The 27,080-nt window shown below is 41.8% G+C and overlaps 1 protein-coding gene across 1 annotated transcript in view; it reads left to right on the top strand.

Moving 5' to 3' along the window:
* Positions 1–27,080, top strand: part of CFAP58 (cilia and flagella associated protein 58) — a 90,941-nt gene that overhangs the window by 57,561 nt on the left and 6,300 nt on the right. Inside the window, exon 16 of the mRNA XM_032490978.1 lies at positions 26,954–27,073. Coding sequence (XP_032346869.1) covers positions 26,954–27,073 — 120 coding nt within the window. The remainder of the gene's footprint in view (positions 1–26,953; positions 27,074–27,080) is intronic.

Here is a 27,080-nt window from a genome sequence, read left to right as displayed (position 1 = left end):
TGCTTTACACAGGTTTAGCACCTCATTTTATATCTTCTTATAGCCATTAAAATCCAAGCTCCTTATTCAGTGAGTCCAGTCATTTGTCCCAGTCAGCCCCCAAGGCATAGCTGCCATATCTATCTACTGCTCTAATATGATTTCACCCTTTGATTTTCATACTTGAGGATCAAACTACTTGTAAACTCCTTTTTGTGAAAAGGATGTGTTGTTTTGTTAAGCAAGTCAAATGCTTTGTGGACTTTAGTTTGCAGGTTATTGAGTATATCATAATGCCATAAACAGAAATTTCTGGTTTATTCTAATCCTTAGTTTTCTCATCCACAAACTGGGACAATAGTAGAATTAAGTGTAAGTACACCTAAAGGTTGATCAGAATCTTTAGTAGTCATTAACATTCTGGTGATGATTGTTAATATTGTTAACCAGCAAGCATTTTCTCCCCAGGTCTCTGAAGTTGAATAGCCTGCCTCAGTCGCCTCTGTCCAACTCCTCATTTAGCCTTTCTTTTGGAGGCTTGGGCTGCCCTGTGCCTGCTGTGAGTTTTCTTCCAGAGCTTGTGCATCTGCAGACAACAAGCCTTGTTATCCTGGTGAAACCCCGGGTGCACTACGGGGTTTGACAGTTTCTCAATTTCAGCTGCTTTATTAAATTATTGGAGAAGTTCTCTGAACTCACAACAGAACATTTTGCAATTAGGAAGATTTCTGGTTGAATTCTTCTGAGTATCAGAACATGTTTAAAATGACTATTTAATCTGTTTCAGAGGAGGAAGAATCCCTATCACTTCCCAGCATAGGTATAATGCAAGTCTGTTTGCCCCCAGTAGACTGTAAATTCTTTGAGGAGAGACTCATGTTAATTCACCTCCCTAACCCCAGTGCCTGATACAGTGCCAGGCATGTAATAAGTGCTAAATAAAGATGGACAGGCTGTTTGCCTGGGCAACTCCTACTCACCCTTTTGGCCTGAGCTTAAATACTTTTCCCTCAGAGGACCCCTCTTCCTAGGTTATGTCTCTTGGTATATGTTTCTATACCTTGGCTTCTCTTTCCTACCATGGTCACGCTTGTCATTCATGAAATAATTGCAGCTGCGCACTTAATGACTTTCCTGCTAGACCATAAGCTTCACAAAGTGTTCCTATGTCTGTCTTAATGATTACTTCATCCCTCGTCCCTTGCCCACAGAAAAATATTTGTTTAGTGATTGAGTGAATGTTGCAAGAATGGTGGTCCTTCAGTAAGTGGTATTTCACACAGTCATTTGAGTTCTGTCTTGGAGCTCTGGTAGGTTATGGGAATTATTCTTCCTGTTGCCTTTGAATTTTTGTATTAACTTCTAACTTTGCAGGAGTCGGGAATTTACTGTGGTTTATGGATCTATAAACTTGGTGCAAACTGTCTGGGTCCTTTCTGCATGCCGAGGCAGGCTGATTCATGCAGTGTGCTCAAAGTTCTCCCCTTGCTCAGGGATAACTTGATTTTACAGTTTTAGTGGTAAGAAGTGGTCTGTATTTTTGCCTGAACCGGAATCTAAAGTGTGGATGGGAAGGATTTCTTTTCTTTTCCCACCAGGCTACTCTCCCCTTTTAGGAAGCAAGGACAAGGCAAGCATCACTGAAATGTGGCTCCTGCTGGCCTCTCCTTTCTGTCTTTGCTCCATTTATTCCTCATCTCTCCCAAATCCCTTAGTAGTAATAATTTCTTTTAAAGAAGGCATCTGTAGGATTAGGCAGGCATGTGTGCCATGAATAACTGCTATCCTGGACTAGCATTACATCACCATCATCATCATCACATCAAGATGGGATTCCAAATAATGGCACAAGGCCTGATAGCATTAGAGTAGGAAGCTTGAATCCCTTGCCAGAGGCTTTTTAAAAACACAAGGAACATTCATAGCAGCTGGGACCTGTTTTGTCCAAGTGCTTAAATATGGGGGAGCAAGCTCATATACCTTCACCTTCAAGGCCAGACAAGTAACAAGAAAGAGCAAAGTGAACTTTGTGTGTCACAGTCACAAATGGCAACTGACAAGGGGCTAAGGGTGAGAGTTAAAAGGGCATACTGGGGACCACAGCACATAGAGGGCTTTGGGTCCCATCTCTAGGAAGTGGTTAAACTCACCCCAGCTAATTGTAGTGCATGTCATCATATCTTTAATTTTTCAAGAATAGTTGAAAATGTGGATTTTTATGTTCCCTATACTGAGTTTTAAATATTGGCCACTTTAAGAACATTGTATGGGCCTCTCAGAAACATATCTGCCAACCACCCTTGACCCATAGGCAGCTAGTTTGCAACCTCTAGCTTCAAGGCCTGGGGGAGAAAGAATTTAAAGGAGCAACAGCAGCACAGTCAGCTTTATTTATTTCAATTTCTTTGATCTAGTCCTTTGTTATGGTTTCTGGATGGAAATACACAGCTGTGAATCAAAAGGGAAAGAGAAAATAGGGAAGGAGGAGGCAACGGGTGGAATGCACTGATGGACAGTCAGAGAAGTTAGGCTGAGCTCCTCCGAGTATGTGAGCCAGGAGGCAGAGAAGCCTGGCTGTGTTTTGTGGGGCAGCGGTGGGCAGGCTTAATAGAAGATGTCTGTTTTCCCCTGCTGCTAATGGCTCTGCCTTAGTTTCATTGTAAAGCTTTTCTGAAACAGAGAAGCATTCCCTGAATTGTCAATGAGACCTGGTTGCCTCCTGACCCTCTTGATGCATGGACAGCAGATGTATGGCTGGTATCTGCTCAACTAACAACTTACTGAGCGGGTGCTGCCTCCGTGCCAGGGCCCCTGGGGTTCCAGGGTAAATCAGACAGACTCGATCCTGGCTTTGATGGACCTCCTGGTTCTGCAGCCACAGTGCAGTGCGACAAGGGCTGTGATTCTCTTCAGGACTTGATGGGACTCTGAACAAGGCTCTGAGGTGGTCAGGGGTCTCAGTTTGGGTTCCCCAAAGCAGAGACTGAGGCAAGGGCTTGGTTAGGGAGGTGGACTCAGGAAGCTGGAGTGAGGGAGCAGGAGCATGAGGCGGGGGAGGAGGAGAAGGCAGTACAGGGCCGGAGAGAGCTGGCCATCCCTGTGGGTGTCTGAGTTCCGATGCCACCAGAGTGCCTCTGAGGAGCCACACTGAAACTACTGCAGAATTGTCCCATCAGAGGAAGGGAGGCTGGGACTGCTCATGGGCTTCCCTTCCCCGCTGGTTGAAGGTTGCCCTCGTGGGACTAGGCTGCTTCTGAAAACAGGGTCCTTCACTTGTTCCCATTCCCACCTCTGAGGAAGCCCTGGCCGGAGGCAGAAAGGCTGACTCCGCAGGCAGTTGGGGTGGAAGCTGCCCATGTGTTCCAGGAACTGATGGCCATCCCACTGCGCCAGGCATTTCAGCTGCAGCTAAAAGTTTGAGATGGACTGGGAAGATGAGGCTCAGGGCACACACAGTGTCTGTCACAGAAAATGTGGTTTCCTGATAGACCCTGAAGACCGCCACCCGTACACCCCTTCCTCCCAGCCCCTTACCGTGTACTTCTCACCTGAGTGGTCAGTTGCCGATCCGCACAAGGCAAAGGCAGTGGCTATTTTACAACCAAGTGCCCATTTGGCCCTCCTCCATCCCACCCATCTGCTGCTATTCCAGCAGCCAGTGACACAGTCAGGGCAGCCTGTGGTTCATTTAAAAGATGGTGCCCTGATTTTGTTCTAATCACAACCATCCTTTATTGAGTGCTTCCTGTGTGCTAGAAGGAAGCACACTGTGCTTTACCCACACACAGACCTCGGGGTGATGGTGAGCGCACAGTGAACTCACCAGATGGCGGAGGCGTGAAATGAGCCATCATTCATAGGAGCATGTGGGACAATTTCAGAGAAAGAAAACAAACTTGACCTCCTAGAATGTTCACTTCACAGGTGAGAACACTGAGGCATTTCCCTTCATATGTAGCATAGTGACATATTACTAGAATGGTTAATCAGTCTAGGGGGTTACCAAGCGTGGGGACACACTACCTAATGGGCAGTGACACACGGAAATGACCCACATGAGAAGACTGCTTTGATGTGGTTCAGGTTTGTGTTGCTTTAGGAAACTGTCACAGGCACCCTCGATTGCTTCTTGTGCGGACAGGTGTAGGGAATGGGCATGTCCCTCAGATAAAGAAATAATGAACCGAGCTGGAAATCGCTGCTTCTTTCTTGGCTTTTGGGTCCTGCCCTTTCAGGGTGAACTTCCTTCTAATTTAATTTTATGACTGACTAGATGCCAAGTCTGGTTTACTTAACTGTAAAACGGCTTGAATGAAAGGAGGCTTTGGATGGATCTGTGCAAGTTATTAGCTGGGCGGGGGGAGCAAACCATATTTTTAGATAATTCTTTGGTAAGGATCTTCATTTTTCCTGATCTTCTGATTATTTTACATTTGTTGAATGTTTACAGTGGGTGAGACCTTACTCTAAGTGCTTTGTATACATACGATCTCATTTAATCATTGTCACAACCCAATAAGAAAAAAGCTGTTATCTATCCCTTTATAGGCAGGAAATTCGAGGCATAGAAAGGTTGAGAGACTTGCCCCTAAGGCCACACATCCAGCACCAGGTGGAGTTTTGAGTCTAACTTTGGCAGCCTGGCTCCGTGGAAAAATATATTCATTGATCTGTCTTGTGCAGACCACTGAGGTCATTAATGGGGAAGATGCACTTTTCCCAGTGTATCTAGAGCCTTGCTGCTCTAACTATGGTCCTAGGACCAGTGGCACTGGCATCACCTGACAGCTTTCTAGAAATGCAGAATCTCAGGACCTCCCCAGACCTTAATAAATCAGAACCAGCATTTTAACAAAATCCCTAGGCATTCAGGATACTGGTTCAGTCAGAGAAGCACTGGGGCCTAAAAGGTGGTCACCCCTTTCTTAGCTCCAAAGCAAGAGCCATGGTTCAGGAAGGAACCCCACAATTCCTGGTTCCTACGTGCATGGCCTTGCCTAGTTACCTGACCTTCCTTCTCTGACACCTGGAGCTTATCACCTTATCAGCAACCTTTGCTTGTTGTGAAGATGAAGAGAAAGAACTGCATAAAGCACTTAGCAGAGGCCAGCGGTCATCAAAACTGGTCAGTGCTCAGAAAATATCATTATAGCCAGCCCTCGGTCTTCATGGGTTCCACGTCCCAGATTCAAAGAACTGCAAATCAAAAATATTTTTAAAATTCCAGAAAGTTCTGAAGAGCAAAACTTGAAGTTGCCATGTGCTAGCAACTAGTTACATAGCATTCACATTGTATGAGGTATTATACATGCTCTAGAGATGATTTAAAGTATACAGAAGGACGTGCGCAGGTTAGGTGCAAATACAGTGACATTATGTATTGGGGACTTGAGCATCCGTGGATTTTGGTGTCTGTGTGGGGTCCTGGAACACCAATCTCCCATGGATACCGAGGGATGACTTTATTCTGGTTTGGAGCATGATAACCTCACATTTTGGTCCTCAGCTCTTGAATGACAAGGACTGAGACCTAAGAGGAAACTGATAAATGAGTGCATCCAGGCTTTGAGGCATGTTTTAGGACTCCATAAACTTTTGAAGCCTACTGATGTTAGCATGAAAATTCTAGAATATTTCTTTGTTAGTAGAGACATGAGAGTCTGTGATCCCATTTGATAGTAGCCCAGATGCATTTGACAGAAGCTGCAGAGAGTTTTGAAGATGGAGGGAAATGACAGTAACAGCTCACGTTTACTGCCTGCTGCGTGCACGCCCAGCCGCCCTGGGCTAGAGCATTTTGCTTTCACTGTTTCCATAGGAAGCCCAGATGAGGTTGATGCTGTTGCTGTTCCCATTTTCTAGAGGAGGAAACTGAGGCTTCTAAACAAAATCTACCCAAGATTTGACCCCTAAGAAATGCCAGAGCTGCAATTATAGACTAGGGTTTAGTAAAATATGGCCTGCAACAGGCCGTGTCTGGCTCACTTCCTGTTTTTATAGGGCCCACATTAAGAATCATATTTATATGTTTAAGTGGTTAGAAAAAAAATAAAAAGAAGAAGAATATCTTGTGACTTGTAAAAATGATGTGAAATTCAAAGTCCAGTGTCTACAAATCAAGTTGTGTTGGTGCACAGCCACACGCATCCACACATCTGTGGTCCACGACTCCTTTATGCTGTGGCAGCAGAGCTGAGTAGCTGTGGCAGACTCTGTGGCCTACAAAGTCTACAGTAGTTACTCTCGGGCCTTTTGGAGTAAGGATTATTGACCCCTCTTAGGAACCTCCATCATTGAAATCCAGAACAGAACCTCTTGCCCGTGTTCTGTGCCCCCACCACCACTTCCTGGCACTTCCTGGGGGATTCCTGCTGTCCTGCGCATGCTCTTCCTGTCAGGGAGGATGGAAGGGGCATAGAGCCAGTAAACTTCCCATTTCCTCCCCCCCACATCCCCCCAAACCCCAAAGGAATTGTTCAGTTGTTAAAGAACTGCCCTAAGATACGGAAGGCAGAATTCCAACATTGTGTCCCAGCCGCTGATGGTGTGATCTACACCAAACATAATGCTTGCCTGCTCAGTTAGCGGATAACTAAGTGACCGTCCTCCACAAACAGAGCTGAAATTGTTGAAGATACTCCTTCCCTAGAGAGACCGAGGGACTGATAGGCACAGTGTTGCTGAAGCTGTTGGCTAGAAGCCAATCTGTGAAACTTTTGTTCTGTTCTAAAATCAGAGGGAAGAAGAATGTGATGTGGGGAGGGAACACCTCCTGCAGAGCCTTGCTGTCTTCGCCAAAGAATGTCTAACTTGTTGGGAATGGTGGAGGGGGCTTCTTTCCCAATGTGCTCCTGGTCGGCAGCTGTGCCCCCCCCCACCACTTCCTGGCACTTCCTGGGGGATTCCTGCTGTCCTGCGCATGCTCTTCCTGTCAGGGAGGATGGAAGGGGCAACTAGAGGTTGTTCAGAAAACATGATGCTATAGAAAACAAACTTATGGTTACCAGTGGGGAGAGGGGGTGGGAAGGGATAAATTGGGAGTTGGAGATTTGCAAGTAATAACTACTATATATAAAATAGATAAATGACAAGTTTCTACTGTATAGCACAGGGAACTGTTTTCAGTATCTTGTAGTAACCTATTAATGAGAAAGAATATAAAAAGGAATATATGTATTTGTATGTCCAAAACATCATACTGTACACCAGAAATTGACACAACATTGTAAACTGACTATACTTCAGTTACAAAAAAGAAACAGGATGCCAATGCTGGCCCTACACAGAGATGTGCACACATCTGTGAGGCCAGCCTGTGGGGCACGTGGTTTGTCTAAGAGCCTCAGTGTGAGCCCTTGGAGAGGGCGGTACCTCGGTCATGATCTTATAGCAGCACTGCAGCCGTTAATGTCTGATGGGCATGTTATCAAAGTGCCTTCTATACACGGTATCTCAGTGGTTCCCAGACGTTCACCTGGGGATTGGGAAAATCTGTATGTTCCCACACATAAATACTCATTGGTCTGTAATGAGTGCAATGCATAGATAAAGCCAGTTTTACTTTTCAATTTGGGGGGCTGCCCTTTTCCCCATGTCCTTTTTTGTTTTTGGAGATGCTGTTTTCTGGAATGGCATTCTCTTATTTTTTTGTACATTCCTTTCTTTCATGAAAATGATTGGTGGGAGCTCCTGACCACTTCCTGTTTGTTGAGCATGTGGATCCTGGAGCCGGATGACTGGAGTTTGAATCTTAGCTCTGCCACCAGCTCTGAAACAGTAACCCAGTTTCTCCGTTTGTTAAATGAGGAGGATCATACCTATCTCACAGCGTTGTTGAGGAGGTTATATTAAAACATGTAAAACGTTTAGAATAGTCTCCGGCACAGAGCAAACACTACATTAATATATTACCTATTAGTCTTTCTCTTTTTCATGTTAAAACTTAGCAAAAGAAGCAGCAAAATTATGCCTCCAAGATTTTTGGTGGGGAGGGAGTCAATTATTCAGGTCCAAGGAATCTAAAATCAGGAACTACTTCTTTATCTCTTAAACTTTGCAGCAGCCCCATTTAACAGGTCAGGGAACGAAAGGTCAGGGAGATTTAAGGCCCTCAGAAAATGCCTCTGCCGTTGCTGGCAGTCCTAAAAAAAGGACGATTGTGCAAGGTTGTCGAGGACCCACTGGTCTCCTTTACAGGAGCAGGATGATTTTAATAAGTAGATGTTTTGGACTTTTCTTAAAACTGTGTTCAGCTTCATTTAAGGTGAATCTGTTTTTCACCCCGCGTCCCTTCCCACTTGCCGAGGGGCATTTAACGTTCTCAGTTATCACAGGCCTTCTCGCATTTCCTCTCACTAGTCTCTATGAATGTGCCGGGAATAGCTTCCCGCAGCGGCAGAGCCCTGCAAGAGTTAGGACTTTCTTGAAAAGAGATTGGCACTGGTAGGCTCCATTAGGCAGAAAGAGGTTAAAAACCAATTTATATCTCCAACCATAAGTGCCTTAAACACTTGTGATTTCAGCCAACCCGAGGGGGTGCACAGCTGACTAGTGGGCTAGACCTTTGACTTGATTAGAAAGGGTTTTGTTCATGTTAAGTGTTTTGAAACAGGTTGGTTTTCAAAAGGGGCTGTCTTGATCGACTTCTTTCTCCTAACCCCTGTTTTCCTCTCAGTGTTGAGTGAGGGTTGAGGCATTCTGAAGTGTCAAAAATCCAGGACAAAGCAGGCCCGATTCCAGAGGTTTCACTAACAAAGAACAGTTAGGTGGTAAGTCTGCCATGGGTGCCGAGCCTCTTCCCTTTCCTCATGGGAGCCCATTCTATATTCATGAGAAGAAAGGAACTTCTGCCTAACTTCCCGCCTGTTTCTCCGGCCCCTTCCAAGACCCTTTTCCGTTCTTTACCCTCATCTGCCCCAAGACCGGAAAGGGAGGCATTGCTCATCTGGTTGGTCACAGCCTAAGACTGGCCACTCACTGCTGATGGGTCCAGTCATTATGTGTGAAATAGCCCCTGCCCTGTGCTCAAGCTCTCTGGCTCTCTCAGACTGTGTCAGAAGTCAGCAGGCCAGGGCAAGACCTACCATGTCCACCGTCCATCCCAGCTCCTCCATATCTTCCACTAGGTGGGTGGGTCTCACTGGGTCTGTCCCACCTGACTACTGAAGATTTGGGAGAGAGAGAGAGAGAGTTTTTTGGTCCTGACCATTCTCCAGCCCTCTGAACAAGAGAAGCCTTTCGGTGGATGGTGTGGGTGGTAGTGGTATCAGATGGAAAAGCATTGTGATTAAGAGCTCAGACTCTTGAGCCAATCAGATTTGTGAGTCCAGGCTTGCTTATAATACTTTGTGACTCCAACCAAGTTACTTAACTTCCCTAAGCCTCAGTTCTTGATTTTAAATGCAGGTAATAATAATACCTTTCACATGAAGTTTTTATGTAGATAAATCAAGATCATTTTTATCAAGCACATAGCCTCATGCATGCACTTAATAAATGTTAGCTGCTATTATCATAGACTGCACTATGGATGTAGATTTTAGGAGGATCCCCAAACTAGTAGCTTATAAATGGCTTAGTAAAACTCGATATTTCATATGCAAACTCACTTCTGGGAGTAACTGTGTAGACCCCCCCAGTCTGTAGGGCAGCCTCTTACTTTCCCTCTAGGGTGACCGGCCCATTAACTGTTGTGCTCATGAACTAGGTTTTGTGATGACCTTGGTATCAGATAGCTTACTATATACCAAAGCAATCCAAAACTCAGTGGCTTAAGACAATAGTCATTTATTGGATCTTGAGTCTATCAGTTGATAGTTTGGGTTGGGCTCAGCTAGCCAGTTCTTCTGTTGGGCTGGCCGGGACTCGTGTTTCTGCAGGCAGCTGGCAGGTTGCTAGGAGCTGGTTGGCCTAGATGGCTTCATTCACACGTACAGTGCTTGGTGCTGGCAGTTGGCTAGAGTGATGGGAGTGACAGACCACATGTGTCCACTAGGCCAGCCCAGGTTTATTCTCATGATGACAATCTCAGGGTTCCCGAGAGCAGCACAAAAGGACAAGCCCCAAAGTGCAACTGCTTTTTGAGCCTCCATTTCTGTCATGTTTGCTCACATCTCATTGGCCAAAGCAAGTCACATGGCCAAGCCCAGAGGAAATGTGAGTGAGGACTGCCTAAGATCATGAGACAGCCAGCCATTATTACAATAATATACCACATCTTTCTTTGATGAGTCTGAGGGGAGATACTTTGCAGTTAAGCATTCAAATGGTACACAATTTCTTTTTTTAATCCTTTGTCAGATATGGTATTTTAATATGCCTGGCATCTGGTCATTATCCTTGGATTTTATTGCTGACATGTTTTTCTTTTCTTTAATCTTTTATTCCCTTTATTTGGAAAATTATAGTTTGCTGCAGGACATAGTTCTTTTTATAGGAGAAACAGCCGTGATGTCATAACTGAGCACATTTCCTTAGGGATATGCATTTAGCCCCATGCATTGGAAACATGATCCATACCCCATTTGTTTGTTTCTATTTTGGTCTCTGACTGCATATTGAATGAGAGCAAATATATGAACCCAAAATATATAAGTTGATAAACTAATCTGTTAAAACATGTTACTTACCATTTTCTTTTGATTTCTGGTTGTTGAGCTCTAATAGGTGAGGGAATGTTAAAAAAGAAATTTCTTTCTTTTATACGGTCAGTTTGAATTAAGTTTCACAAAACCTCATGTGCAAAGCAAAATAATGTGAGTTTTTTGGTATCAGAAATTATTCAGGGGTTTTTTTTTTTTGTGTAAGAGAAGTGTTTAAGCAGTTTTTTTTTAAAGTGAAAACAAATAGCAGTAATATAAATAGTGACTGAAAATGGAAATAAATAGATTACTTAGAGTCCAAACAAAACATTCTTAATAAAGCATTTCTCAGTGGAATGTTCAGGTTCTTACTGACTCTGTACACAATTATATCTCACTCCCTAAATAAAATGGATTTCCAGTGATAAATGTTTCTGGACAGCAGCAAGATTCAATTCAGTTCATTGCAAGATGCAAATTTATTTGTGAAATTAGAAGAAAATACTTGCCAATGAGAACCTAGGGGAGTCCTATCCATCTTTAGCTGCTCTGTTGGTGTTTCACCCAGAAATATCTCAGAGACAGAGGTGCTTCTTACAAGGATGAGAAAAAACTGCAGCTGGAGCAGAAATTAATTTGTATTTATAGTCCAAACACCTACATGAATCCCTAATCTGCTTTTTTATGATTTTAGGGGGATTTATAGAATCGTTTAGATTGGAAGGAATCTCCAGTGGGTCATCAGGTTCCTTCTCCTTATAATGGCAGCACTGATTTTATTATCCTTAAAGCAGCTCTGATAGATGGGTATCAAGTCCGGCTCATGTTTCATGCATTTTAAAATGTATATTCCCTACCCTGAGTGTATTTAATGTGGAAGAGACAGACTGGGAGCTGCCTCGATGCCCAGGAGACCTTTTCTGAGTTCCTGACACACAGCCTCCTCTGAAACAGATGCCAGATATGTGGCAGATTAAGCATTATATTGATGCCATCAAACCCAGTTTGCTTCAGGCTTCTGACAATTGGAAACATTTTCCCCAATGTGTATAGGGACCCAGCTGTACTCTCTGAGATGTTCTGAGATGGTAATAAAAGATTGTTCCTTCTCATACCCTTTGTCCTGCATACCTCCAGGGGCCTTCGGTCCCCCCGGTTAAGAAAGCCTACTTGAAAGGCCCATTATGAACCACAAGTTATCTCTAATCTCTGCAGAAGTTTGTGAGACACGAAGGAATATAAGATGTGGTCCTTACCTATAAGAAATTTATATTCTATTGGAAAAGATTTCTGAGATGTATCTGGGAAGAAATGAGACTGGTCTCTATCAGCAGCATGTGGAAACTCAGACCATTATTTTATGATTCCACTTAGTCAATGATACCCAATTATGCATAATCACATTATACCAGATCCTGACAAAACTGAGTGCCTAATTTTGTGGTACAGACACTGTGTAGGACAGCATATAATATGGCGTTGGTTGTTTAAAACAGATGTAAGTGCCAAAGGGGTAAGAGCAGGGGAGATTAGTAAGAACTGGCTTCCTCCAGGACAAAGAAGGTGTGATGGGCTGGACTTTGATGTGTTAAAATGACTCATCCTGCCGTTGCCTAAAAATATGTGTTGAAGAAGGATGGGATAGCAGTTGAGAGTGCAGACCTAGTTTCCAGTCCTGGTTTTACCCGCAACCAACTTTGTGACCTTGGGTAAGCAACGTACCCTCCCAGAGCCCCAGTGGCTCTGGCTGTCAAGTGGTGAGTATGAGTACCTGGTTCACAGGGCTGCGGTGCGGATGAAATGAGACAACTCATTGAAACTGCCTGGGACAGAGCTGGACACACAGGGTGGTGAGAGCTAATTGTGTGTGATGGTGGTGGTGCAGGTGTGCAAAAGGCACAAGGGTCGGGTAGTGGAAGGAGCCTTTGAAGGAGACGTATTTGGAAGCAAGTGAAAAAGGTGTTTTAGGCTGAGGGAAGATAAGAGTCATCATTCTGGGATGGAGTGAATACGTTTGGGGTGTAGAGATGTGGCTGAGTAGCAGGGACACATAGCTGGCTATTTTGTGTTGTGGTGGTGCCTTTGGATAAGTTGGGTGGGGACCAATTATATGGTCTTAGAGACCAAGCACAGGCACTAAACTTGCTCCAGCAGACAACCGTGGACTCTAATTGTGATAAAAGACCACAACTGCCATGGCAGCAGCGACAGGTTTTGAATGCCTATTGCATTATTGTGTGTCCCATCCTATGACAGGTCCTCTGTTTTATGTATTATTTTTAATCCTCGCAATAACTTTTTTAAACTTATGCCTTAAGCCAATTTTACAAATGAGGAAACTGAGGCTCAGTGAAATCAAGTAATATGGTCAGGATCACAAAGCTAACCAGTGAGACACTTGGGGCTCAAATGCATGCAGTCTGGGGTGTGAGGTGACTCACACCCCAGGCTGGTGACTCCCAGCCCAGGTTGGTTGGCCTGCCAGGCCTACATTCTATAGAATATCAACCAGTCGAGTGTGACACAGTAAAAGTGACGAGAAAGAAAATCAGAAAAGGACACGGGTTACAGACTAGGGCTGAAGGAGCAGCTAAGAGATGGTTGTACTTTGAGCCCAAGTTACTGAGGTTAATGGCCAGGGACCAGAACTAGGGTTGAGGAGAAAGGAGTAAATCTGTGATATCTTTAAAAGGACTAATATATAGGACTTGGCAATTGATGGTCTGTGAAGGTCAAAGGAGAAGAGTCAACAGTGGATTCAGTTTTTCATCCCGGTCAGTGGTAACTCCCAGTTTGGTGCTGCTGATCACTGCCATGGGACCCATCAACCATACCACAGCCATCCTCTCCTACTCTCCTGCCATCTCCTCTCCTCCCTGCCCACACACACACAGCTGCCTAGGCTGAAATTTGGACCATGAGACTCTTTAAACCTTGAACAGAAGGTGAAAGCAAAACAAAGCAAAACAGGAAAGAAACCAATGTCACATAATGGCTACAAACAGTTGCCATCACAGAAAAACAAGGGACTCCAGTAATTCATTCCTCCCACTTTCACTCTTCCTGATTGTGCCCCTGGTGGAGCTTGGCAGTTGGAACGACAGAAATCTTTCCCCCATTAGGTGTTCCAGGTGTGTATCCCAGTTGGTTATTGCTGGCATATTGGAAAGCTATACATTTTTGCACAGTTATTTGTATCCAGCCCATCATAGTAAACAGCTTCTCTGTTAATTTTCTGAGGTTTCTAGGTGTGTAATCATACCTCCTCTAAGAAATGATGGTTTTCCTCTTCCTTTCCAGTAATTATTCAATTTGTTTTTATTTCCTGACTCAGCACTTTATTTATGAGACCAGTTATTTTAAAAAGTTAGTTGGAGTAAGAAAAACAATGCTGATTTTTTGAGCATCTGTAGGAAGACTGGATTGGAAATCAGAGCGACTCTAAAGATCGAGTGAACAGCCAGGAGGCTACTGCAGTAGAATAATGAGGTTTTGATGCTGAAGGAAACATTTGAAATGAGGGAAATTGAAATAGTCACAAGAGAAAATGGGCTGGTCTCGTTTTTGTGGCCAGGGCACAAAAGATGACTTTTAGGCTTCAAATCCAAAGTCTAGTGATCTAGAGTCACCAGGACCTTGACTTTTTTGTGAATAGAGTTTGAAGTTTGTTGCAATCAGTTCATCTGAAGAGAGTTGAGAAAATGGAAATTAATAAGAATTCGCAGTTTATAAACAGTTCCAGGAAGGTGAATTTAAAAGAAATTAGCAGGTATTTTAATTTTCCTCAGTATTGCCACAGTCTGACTCTTAATATACCTGGAGGCAAAATATCACATAATAATTACAAACTGCATTCTGGATTCATATTTCATAATACTTGTTTGTCAAAAGGATGTCCATCTTCCTCCTCGAGCCAGCTCTTTCCCTGGTTTGTGTATGCATGTTCACGGGGTGGTGGCTTTTCCAGGCACCCAGAGGCTGGAAATACCAGAGTCATTTCTGACTCCTCCATCCTCCTCCCACCACGTCAGTCACTGAGTCATGTAAATTCCATCTCCACAGGCTCTTGCATCTGTTTCTAACCTTGTATTTCCCCCTCCTCCACAGCCACTATCTTGATTTAGGTCCTCATTTCTATTATCTTAGACCTGTATTCTTCAAAGTGGGGCACTTAAGACAATCCACTGAATGTTGGAAAAAAGTATTAGAATTTCTACATATATATACATTTTAATCTCAGTCTTTAAAATGTTCCATCTTATATATACCTTGTAAATAATTTGTTAGAATAGTACATAAATATATAATATATTAATATTATTACTATAGTAATAATATTATCCACCAAGAAACCCTCAATGATTTCTGCTGCCTGTTATGTAGAAAGTAGTTTCATCTGCCTGTCCTTCAGGACGCACATAGTCCTCCCTCCTTGTCTGGTAAAACAGCCCCTTCCAACCTCCCTTGCGTGCTGCAAGCTTACTGGATGCTTTCATGTTCCCTCTTCTGACCTTTACACCTTTGTTTGTATCTTTCTCCTCTCTTGCTCTCCACTTGCTATAGGAAGCAACACATTTGTTACTTAGGAGCAAGCTGGATGTATCTCAATCTTTGAAGTGTTCTATTTTATACAGGTTCACATCTTGGTCCTGCCACTTTCTGGTTGTTTCATTTGGGTAAGTCACTGACACTTCTGAGCCTTCACTTCCTCATCTGGAAGGAAGGCATAATAGCAATCAGTTCTCAGATTTGTTGTGATGAGTTACTGAAATAACACACATGTTGAGCTCAGCCCCGTGCCTGGCACATCCGTAATCCCCGTTCTTTAAATGAGAGCTGCTGCCACTGCTTCTGGTACTCTCTTTCCAGTATTCTTTGTCCCATTTTCTCAGATTGTGAGATTGTGTGGAAAAGTGAATGTTGTCATAATATAAGTGTATTCACTAAGGAGCTTGTCATTTATGTGACTATTACTGTTCAGGCCGCCTAACCAGCGTCATGTGACCAGCTCCTGCTCATCTTGACATCGTTGGTCTCTCTGTTTCATTTGGATTGTCTGATGTTATTAATACCCAATGGGGAATGCAAATACAATGCAAAGCAGTTGTAAAATAAAATTGTAAACTTTGCAAAGATGCCAGATCTTATGAAGTCAGTGAAAGTGGTATTAGAAAGATGATGGAATCATACACAAAGACAATGACAAATCAGCGTCCAGTGGAAAAAGAAAAATTGAACAAGTAAAGTGCGGGTCCCTCAAAAAAGAATGTTTTAAATGTCAAAGGATTAAGAAGGGATTTGGGAGAAATTAATGAAGGCTTTAAATATTACTTCTAAAGGAAGTCTTTTAAAAATAAGTGGTCTGAATACTTAACTAAGATACAAAAAAGCATTAACCATAAAAGAAATTATGGGTAAATATTACTACATTAAAATTAAAAATGTCTGCTCCTCAAAAGAAGTTGTAAAGAAAGCAAGGCACAAACTATTTATCTATCCAGAATATATAAAGAATTACAGGTCAATAAGAAAAAAACAAAACAACTCAGTAGAAAAACAGGAAAACGGTGTATGTGAATAGGCATTTCTCAGAAGAGGAAATGCGTAAGATGAGTAAAATGCTCATTCTTATTTTGTAAGCAGAGGAATGAAATATACAATCATACTGAGATACAGTTTTACTATTTCTACAGAGATAAAAGTTGAGATGCTTTTAATAGTTATCTATTGCTCTGTTATAAATCAGCACCAATTTCACAGCTTAAAGCAGTACACATTATTTTATACTATCAGTGGATCAGGGGTCTGGGTACAGCTTAGCTGGGTCCCCTGCTGAGGAATGCCTGACAACACCAAGTAATGGCAAGGATGCGGATCAGCGGGGATTTTTACACAATACTTTGGAAAATAATTTTTCATTATCTGACAAAGTTGAACATTCATATATCTTTAAGATGCAATTCTACTTCTAAATCTACATGCTGGGAAGACTTGCACTTGTGAACTAGGGATCATACACCAGAATGTTCATAGCAACGTTGTGGGTAAAAACAAAACCCTGGAAACAACCCAAATGCCCACCCACAGGAGACTGAGTAAACTGTGGGACTCTCATCCAATAGAATATCAGATAAACTACATGAGCAGAAACACACAATGACATCAGTACAGCTTGGAAACATCATGTTGAGTAAAACAAGCAAGTCAAAGAAAACTAGGTCCACTTGGAGGTATGTTTATAAAGATCAAGCAAAGCAAAATTAAATAATGGGTATCTGATTAAAAACTACCTGAAAAAGACCTAGGGGGTGATAGTAACAGGATTCAGGATGGTGCTCACCTGGCTGACGGTGGCGGTTGTGTAGGCACAGGGATGGGACAGACAAGGGAGTACAGATTTAGGTATCGGTAATGTTCTAGTTCGTATGCTGGGGGACGGATCCATCATGAGCACTGATTTTGTGCTCATGCTCTGTGGTTACACAGAGTATATATTCTTTTGTATGGTTGTTACATAATAAAAATTTAAGAAAATGTTGTGTTGTAAAAGTCAGCTGTACAAAGTCAAATTGTACTATAATGTAACATTAGTTATGTTAAAAACCCATCACTTTGATTATTTGTTTTAGTGAGGAGTACATTATTACAATTAAAATGTAAAATGTTAAATAAAACAAGATCAACTTCTTTTTATGAGGCTTAGATCAGTTTTTCAAGGAAAGCATCTCATTCAAATTTTTCCCCTTACTATTTATTGTGAAAATTGATCACATTTCAAGTGAATTGCCTTCAAGTGGCTTTAGCTAATTAATTTGTCCTTTGATAGGGAGGCCCTTATCTAATTCATGAATACAAATATTATTACTGCTACTGCTACTCCCACCAAGATCCGTCTGAACTGTTTCCCTTTCTATGGTCCGCCAAAGGGATATCATCTCTACCTTTGAACCTACCCCCACACTGCCCACTCCTCCCACCACCTCTCTGTGGACCTGGCATCACTCTGTCTTGCTTTATTACTTAGTTATTTGTTTTTCCTCAACTGAATAGTAATCTCTTTACAGTTTTTGACCTTCCTTACCTTTGTGTGAAACTAGCACAATCACATGCATGGTATTTGCACTAAAACTTAGTTGACTTGCATTTTTCTAGACCCTTTTCATTACAAGCATTAAGAAAAGTCAACATTATCACTATTTAATATGTTCAAATTCTTCACATACATTAAGTTGCTAAGTACAGTGCAAAGGTAAAACAAGCCAACAGTCTTGGTAATGAAGTTCAGGCCACTATAGACAGTATATACTTTGCACAGGACTTCACAAACATATATTTGCCTTTGGAAATAAAATTCCTTGTGAACAGACCTTTCAAGAAAGTTTGTGTTAAAAAAAGAAAAGAAGAAGAAAAGTTTGTTTTATATCAGGAAGTACCCAAAGTATTTTCCTATTGTTACAAAAATGTGAATGTTAGTGCATGCAAATTTCTCATATGCCTCATAAAACACTTAATCATCCACATCCGAAGCCAAGAACCACTGTGTAACCAAGTGGTTCCCTGCTCATAAGGAACTCGGCTGTGTAATTCTGTATCATCCCCAAATCTAGCATCTCCCATCCTCTCTAGGGGGCTTTACCACTTCATGACATCATAAACAAGATAGGTCCAGAGTTCAGTGTAGCTGACATTTTTGTTATTAAGCTAATAAACAAGAAAGCCCCAAGGTACCAGCCATCATTTTTTCCCTTTTCTGAAACTAGATAGAAATGTAATATGTTTACAAAGTTTCTTTATTTTCCTACTAATAAAAACAGGCATTCCTGGATAAATTAGGCATGTTCTGAAATTGCCCCTATAGAGAAAGGAAAACAATTTTGCTTAAAAATTTAAATCTGGCTTTAGTCTTTTGTTAAGAATTATGACTGGGGGATGGGGTGGGAGGATGGAAAAGGACGGAAACCAAGCAACGAGGCAAACATGTACTGTGTTTTTTTTTAATTATGGAAAAGAGTTATGCGTGCAATTAGAATTTCCATGTTTAAGAAGGCTGTTGAAAAATTCAGCACATTATTTAGTTGAGCACTGTAGTTTGAGTTATGCTTGCGTTTTTGTACTTACATGTATCAGTATATACATGCACATACAAGTAGAGTTTTCAGAGCCAATTCAGTAAATGCATTTGCAAATCTTATGAATTAAAAAAAAGCATTCCAGACAACTTGCACTATCAGAAAACCCTATGAACATTTAATTAAAAGGTCAAGTTTGTACATCAAGTGCTTTCCTCAATCATACACAGTATGCACAATGAAAAAGTTTAGCTCCAATCTATGAAGCTTATAGTACTGGCTCACTGGGGTGAATTATATACAAGCTCTGCTAACAGGAAGATGGTACCCAATGGCCTAATTCAAGTAAAAGTCCTCAGCATAAATATATCATACTTCTATTGATGTGTACTTGTGAAATATGATGGGCAGAGTTTGCTGACAATATAATTGCAAGCAACAAAATTACCGAGCACCTCGAATGAGTAGAGCACTAGAATAGTAGTTGCGAGGGTTATACAGAGAGATGCGTTGTGGTTCTGACCTTAAAGGCTCATAATTCAATTGGAGAGAAAGAATGGACTCATAAAGCTTAAGTACTGAAGTAACACAAATGGCATCTGTTGACATTTTGGAAACGAGATTTTCTGTATATTCTGTGAAGTAGGCTTTCCCAGAAATAGTGGTTATGGGATTAAAAAAAAAATCAACTCCATCTTGAACCCACTGGGTGAGCAAGAGTGTAGACCACACCAACGTCTCTTTCCTAAGAGTGCATCCTATCCAAGCACCTGAGTGGGTGGCCTTCACCCTGGTGGGTGTAGATAAGCATGCGTCTTTGGATCGGGAGGAGAGCTGCCTGTTTCACATGAATTAGCTAGTTCATGGAGTGAGGTGATTATTCCCAATGCTTGCCCAAGCAAACTGATGAATCCAGGGTGAGCAGAATCAATGCACTGGCATTTGCCAAACTCAGATTCAGATTAAAACAGAATAAATTAGTTCCTCTTAGTCAGTTATTGCCTCAAGGAGGCAAGCTAAAGAAGAGGAGTGTTAAGGTGCACGCTGAATGTGAGCTACCTTCTGTTTTCAGCTGAAGATGCAAAGCAGAAGACAGGGAATAGAAATAGACAGTGAATATGAAATTGGAGGTTGGTGGGGAAAGGAGTTCTGTGAGCAACTCAATTTCTTCCTCTGAATTGTACCCAGAATAGCACTGACTCTTATTTGCATAGACTGTTCAGAATGTAGACTTTTAATTTATTGTCAGATAAAATATAGATTCCTGAAGTCTGAGTGATTCCATATCTGGAGTTTCCAATATGGGGTTATAGGTTGTCACCATGTAATGACAGCATTATCTGCAGCTAATACTGTAATTAATTTCTTACCACTCTCCTCAGCCAATATTGACAGAGAGTCATGCTGTTATCCAGTGTAACTTGGCAGAGACTTTTGCAGCAAAAGAATCCATAACCATGTCTGACAGTCTGTCCAGCCGAGAGGCCGGGATGTCTAGGAAGAGAAAGAGAGCATTGTTCCAAGGATGGACATAGTATGGTTAATGCTATGCTCAGCCAAAGAGAGGGCTAGCCTCCTGGTGTTAATAGTCTAACTTTTCTTCCCCCAGTATAGCTGTTCATAGGGTGATTTAAAGAATGAGGCATGCTACAAAGTAATATTAATGTGCATTATGCACAAATTCTGAATAAAGAAAGAAATGCCAGCCTGAAGAGTCAATCTTTTGTTGGTGGGGAAATAATAAACTATTTATGATTTTCTTATGATGCTCCATTGACATATGGCGCTTCTAACCCAGTGACAAATTAATTGACTTGGTTTAAAAAGAAATGGATGTGGCTTAATGAAGAAGGACAGGATATGTATTACAAGGCAGCTGGTTCTGCCACCGCTGGCTTATGGAGACAATATACATCGGACAGCTAATGAGTCTCTGTTGCATAAGATAGATTCTCTTTATAATAGAGTTGCATGCTTTGTCTCTAAATGGGGTTATTATACACACCATTGCACAGTGTTTGAAGAGCTTGGTTGGCCCTTGCAGAGGGTTAGGAAAGAAATAAATTGGAAAACAATCGTACTTAAGACCTTCAATCCATCAAACCCTCCATATTTATCTAAATTACTAGCACGTTCTCCCCAAATACAAATCCGTGCGATACACACCACTAGAATGTTAATGCTGACCAGCCTTCACTTCGGTTTTATCAAAAGCTAGGTTTTCCGTTGTAAGCATAGACCCAAATTCATGCACGTTGAAGGCTGGCAGTGCATTTCAACCACTGCCCTCCCTTCCCTCTCCCTCTGCTCTTCATACATCCCTCTGTCTTCGTCCCTGAAATCTCATTTGGTATTCCTTCCACCCACCATGGTCACACATACATCACTTGTCCTGGGTTAAATAACTCAGAACTTTTTTGACTTTGAATACTTGGGCAGTTTTCATAATGATTCACTCAGTTTCTTCACTTTCCTCCACACTTGTGGGTCCTCACTGTTCAGACACTCAGTTATCCTTTAGAATAAATCCATTTCAATTCATTTTACAGCCTCAAAAAAAAACCCCAGAAAGTTATAGGAGACAGGATATGTGGTTAACACTGCTCACTCTGTCTGTGAAGATTGCGCCTCCTGTCAAGGGCCAGAGCGAGGCTCCTTCAGATGGCGTAGGCCAGGAGAGCGGGGAGCGGAGCTGTGCCCGTACCTCTAAGACCCTCTCACCTGGCTTTGAACCTGGCTCTGTTCTTCCACTGATGTTATCATGCAGCCTTTAGGAATTGTGTGGCTCACTTTGATTCAGATTGTTTCAGGGTTATAACATGTCTTCCAGCCCCAGAGGAGGCGTGTCATGGGAAGCATGATCCTTGAGTGCATCATGATGAGGTTTTTGACTTGTCGAGCGACTCAGACACACTGTTCATCCCTGTTGACCTTGGGATGCTCACCTGGGAGGTGAGGTAAAGATATTTGCTTCTTCTAGCCTTCTGTGACTCTTTCCTCCCTCCCTCCCAGGAGCAGTTGAAAGAATCATGCCTGTGAAACGTTTGAGGGTCCTTGCCATAAGATGGTCTTTTCAGTTTAAGGCACTGTTATTGCCCAAGCCAGATTGCTTCCTCCTCATCACCGGGAGGTTCTTTGCTTTTCAAGCCAACTGGTACACTGGCGTAATGAAAGGTGAGATGAAAGAAATGGACAAAACAGTTGCAGGGGCTTCTCCGTGTGTTTATTACCCTCTCCAAATTGGATCTTGAAGCCTTGTCAGAGTGTTATTTTTCCAACAGAGCAGGTGTTAAGTGGCTATAGAAAATACACTCACCTCCTGGTATCTTTCTCATTGTGTGCTACACCCATTTACTGGGAAGACTGTATTGTAAGGTGTGACAGGAGGCATTGTACCGCAAAGGAACATCACTGTTTTGTAATGCTATGTGTTCAAGTTGTTTTTCTTCTGTTCGGGCTTTTGAGTTTCCTTGCCATTTCCAGAATTATTACTTAAATGGTGAGTATTATTTTGATATTTGTTTCTCCAGAAGCTTATCCCATCCAATTTTTAAAATTAAAATATAGTTGATTTCTAATGTTGTGTTGGTTTCTGGTGTACAGCATAGTGATTCACTTACACTTTACATGTATATATAGATATCCTTTTTCATATTCTTTTTCATTATAGGTTATTACAAGATAGTGAGTGTAGTTCCCTGTGCTATAGAGTAGGACCTTGTTGTTTATCTATTATATATATAGAAGTTTGTATCTGCTAATCCCAAACTTCTAATTTATCCCTCGCCTCCTTTCCCCTTTGGTAACCGTAAGTTTGTTTTCTGTGTCCCATCGAACTAATTTTCAAGTTGCATATACTCTTTTCAAAATAGAGCCATGTTATTTATTAATAATTTTTTTGTAATTTGGCCAGTGAAAAGGAAAAACCATAACAAATTGTGACTATGGCTGGTTAATAAATTTTCTTTTACCTATTTTTTTTTTTTGATGACAATGGTAAGACTACTTAGCTCCGGGTAAAAATCAGTTTCCTTTTGACTGGATGTTTCATTTAATGAGGGGACTGTTACTTATATTATTTTTCCTTTAACATAATTAATTTAAGGAAGTAAATATGTACAGAGACAAATGAGTCAACACACTAGTCTTTATCAATGTTTGCTGAAATTATTGCAGTTTGGAAAAATGGGGATCCAGAATTGCAAAGCCTTAGAAATAAATCTTTGCCTATGTGTAATATCTTTAGTTCAAGGATCTGAAAACAGGTTACAAGCAATTAAGCTTTAGGATACAAATGGGAGTTCTGTATTGTTTATTGGGTTAATTAAGTTATGGAATTACAATTTCCTTTGGGATCCTAGGAAGTCCTTTCTTTTAGTTCTACAAATTTGTATTCCTAGTTTTCCTGGATTCTTACCTAGTCCGTTAACCATTTCCAGATCTCTTTTCTTCCCATGCCATGTTTCTTAAAAGACTTACTTTCTCTCCTTCCTGTTTCTCCTTCAACTTCTGTGACCTTTGCCCCTACGTGTTCCTCCAGCCTTTCTGACCAAGGTTGCTTCATCCCCGCAGCCCACCCCAAAGGCTGTTTTCAGCTTCTTCTCTTCACCCCATTTGATGTCCCTGACCACTCAAATCATTCCTCCTTTATAAACGTCTGCCTTTTCTGGGTTTGGGGGATACTCACTTACTCTCTCATTCTCTTTCTCTGGGTCTTTCTTACTTACCTACCCTTTATATGCTAGTTTTCTCAACAATCTGGTTGTGCTGGCCTTCCCTGTAAGACGTCCCAGCTGATGGGTCCACTCCCATGGCTCTGGCCATGACCCACTTCTGGTTCCAACTTGCTCCTCATTCTCAAGTCTGAGACTTCAGTTTCAACTCCTCTTCTGGATACTCCCCCAGGGCCCCAAGCTCAACATTTCAGCAACCCGCTGATTGTCAGAAGAGAATGCAGTAACAGTTCCCTACCCTCCCCCTACACCCTCCTCTCTCCCAGCCTCCCTGCCTCCATTGCCATCATCCTCCAGCCCCGGAAGAGTCCACATTAGAGGCTTTGAAGACCTCTAACTCCTGTTCCTTCTTTCCTTACTTGTCTGATCATTCACCAGATCCCCCTGATTCTACCTTAGAAATGTCTTCACAACTGCCTACTTTTCATTCTAGTTGCCTTCTGTCTAGCTTTCTTTGTCTTCTGCTTGACCTTGTGCCCTGAGCCATCTCCTCATTCTGCTCTCTGCTTTCCCACTGGAGTTATTCCTCTCAAGACAATCCCAGGCTCCCAGTTGCCCAAAAGATGTGATCCCAAACCACATCTCGTGTGCCCTACGCTGTCTTGTCCCAACCTATGAGCCCAGCCTTTTCTCTCTGCTTCTCCCTCCTCCCACCCAGTGCACCTGCTAAACTGGGCTCACCTCTCCCCTGTCCTGTCAAGTATTTGAACCTTGGCCTTAAACACTTCTTTTCTCTCTCTGCTTAGGGGAATCTACCACTCATTCTTCAAGTGACATTTTTGTGATGCACCCCCCCACCCCAAATCCTCCAACCACAGTCACTGCCTGCTTCTACTGGCCACAGCACTTTGTCAAAAACTTCTGTCACCATCCTTGTCTCAGTTTTGTGATCATCAGTTTAGGTTAGAGAGGGACTTTCTTTTTCTCATTTGTCCTATTATTTGTATCCAAATGCTGGGCACATCCTAGGCCCTTGATCAGGGTTAGTATATACAAAACTTTTAAAAATGGAAATATAGTTTATGTACAATATTATGTTTCAGGTGTACTACATAGTGATTTGACATCTGCGTACATTATGAAATGATCACAACGATAAGTCTAGTAACCATCTGTCCCCATACAAAGTTATTACAATATTATTGACCATTTTCCTTATGCTGTATATTATATCCCCATGGCTTATTTACTTTATAACTGGAGGCTTGTATTTCTTAATCCCCTTCAGCTGTTTCTTCCTCCTCCAAACTCCCTCCCCTCTGGCAACCACCCATCTGCTCTTTGTATCCTTGAGTCTATTTTTGTTTTGTTTTATTTATTTAGATTCTACATTTAAGTGAGATCATATCATTTGTTTTTCTCTGACTTACTTCACATAGTGTAATACTCTCTAGATCCATCCATATCATCCACAAATTGTAAGATTTCAATTTTAATGGCTGAGTAATATCCCATTGTTTACATACACTACATCTTCCTTCTCCATTCATCTATCAGTGGACACTTAGTTGCTTCCATATCTCGGCTGTTATAAATAACGCAGCAGTGAACGTTGATGTGCACATATCCTTTTGAATTAGTGTTTTCATTTTCTTCATGTAAATACCCAGAAGTGAAATTGCTGGATCATATGGCGGTTCTATTTTTAACTTTTGAGGAACTTCCAAACTGTTTTCCAATTTACAAACTGGCTGCACCAATTTACAATCCCACCAGCAGTGCACAGGATTCCCTTTTCTCCACATCCTCGCCACCGCTTTTATTTGTAACCTTTTTTGATGATAGCCATTCTGACAGGTATAAGTTGGTAACTCATTGTGGTTTTGGTTTGCATTTCTTCAATGATTTGTAATGTTGAGCATCTTTTCATGTGTCTGTTGGTCATCTGTATGTCCTTTTTTTTTTTTTTTTTTGAAAAATGTCTATTCCATCCGCTGTCCATTTTTTAATCAAGTTTTTTTTTGATGTTGCGTTATATGAGTTCTTTATATATTTTGGATATTAAACCCTTATCAGATATATTGTTTGCAAATACCTTCTCCAGTTCAGTAGATTGCCTTTTTGTTTTGTTGATCATTTTCTTTGATGTGCAAAGCTTTTTAGTTTGATGTAGTCCCAATTGTTTATTTTTGCTTTTGTTTCCCTGGCCTGAGGAGACAGATCCAAGAAGATATTGCTGAGACCGATGTCAAAGAGCACATTGGCCACGTTTTCTTTTAGGAGTTTTTATAGCTTCAGGTCTTACATTTAAGTCTTTAATCCATTTTGAGTTTACTTTTGTATAAGGTGTGAGATTCTTTTGCGTGTGTCTGTCCAGTTTCTCCAGAACCATTTATCCCAGCTGTCTTTTTCCCACTGTATATTCTTGCCTCCTTTATTGTTGATTAATTGACCTTATAAACACGGGCTTATTCTGGGCTCTCTATTCTGCCTCATTGATTTATGTGCTAGTACCATATTGTTTTGATTGCTTCAGTTTTGTAGCATAGTTTGAAATCAGGGAGCATAATATCTCCAGCTTTGTTCTTTGGTCCTCTTTGGGTTGATTCCGTTTGACACTCTCTTTGCTTTCTGGACCTGGATATCTGTTTTCTTTCCAAGGTTAAGGAAGTTTTCAGTTATTATGTCTTCAAATAAGTTCTCTGCCCCTTTCTCTCTATCGCTCTCTTCTTCTGGGACTCCTATAATGCAAATGTTAGTATGCTTGATGTTATCCCAGAGTTCTCTTAAACTGTCCTCATTTTTTAAAAATTCTTTTTTCCATTCAGCTTTGGTGATTTCCACTAACCTGTCTTCCAGATTGCTGATCTGTTCATCTGTATCATCTAATCTACTGTTGATTCCCTCTAGTGCATTTTTTATTTCAGTTATTGTATTCTTTAGCTGTATCTGGTTCTTCTTTATATTTTCTAACTCTGTTGAAATTCTCACTGTGTTCCTCCATTCTTCTGAGTTCAGTGAGCATCTTTATGATCATTACCTTGAGCTCTTTGTGGGGTAGATTGCTTATCTCTACTTCCTTTCATTATTTTTTCTGAGGTTATGTCTTGTTCCTTCATTTGCAATATATTCCTCTGTGTCCTCTTTTTGCCCAATTCTCTGTGTTTATTTCTATATGTTAGGTATGTCAGTTACATTTTCCGATCTTGGGGAAGTTGTCTTGTATCTTTTGGGGCCCAGCAGCATACTCCCCTCTGGTCACCAGAGCTATATGCTCTAGGAGTGCCCCGTCTGAGGCCTGGTATATTCTTCTGTTGTGGTAAAGCTGACTGCTGTGTGGGTGTGCTGGTAGGTGGGGCAGGTTGCTGGCCAGGTTGGCTGGGAGGACATTCCTCATACAATGGCCACGAGTCCACTAGAGGGTAAAGTAGGCTTCCTGTGTGATTGGCCACACAGCCTGGGGGTTGCAAGGCTGCTACTAGTCCTTATGTGGCTCGATGCACAGTGGACTGAACCTACAGGTAAGTGTGATCAGTGTAGAGCTGAGAAGTAACTTACGGTGATCCCAAGTCATCCTGAACATACTATCAAAGGCACTTTCCTTGTCTTGATGGGGCCGTTTATCTCCACTTGTGGTTATGCTCTCCACCAGGAAAAGGAGAAGCTATATGTGGAACTAAAGCACATCCTAGCCCGGCAGCCTGGGCCTGAGGCTGCAGAGCAGCTGCAGATCTACCGCCACACACTGCGGGAGAAGACCAAGCAGCTTAAAGTAAGTG

Source organism: Camelus ferus, chromosome 11 (genome assembly GCF_009834535.1).
Source record: "Camelus ferus isolate YT-003-E chromosome 11, BCGSAC_Cfer_1.0, whole genome shotgun sequence".
NCBI classification, from domain to species: Eukaryota; Metazoa; Chordata; class Mammalia; order Artiodactyla; family Camelidae; genus Camelus; species Camelus ferus.
This window is presented reverse-complemented; position numbering and strand designations above follow the sequence as displayed.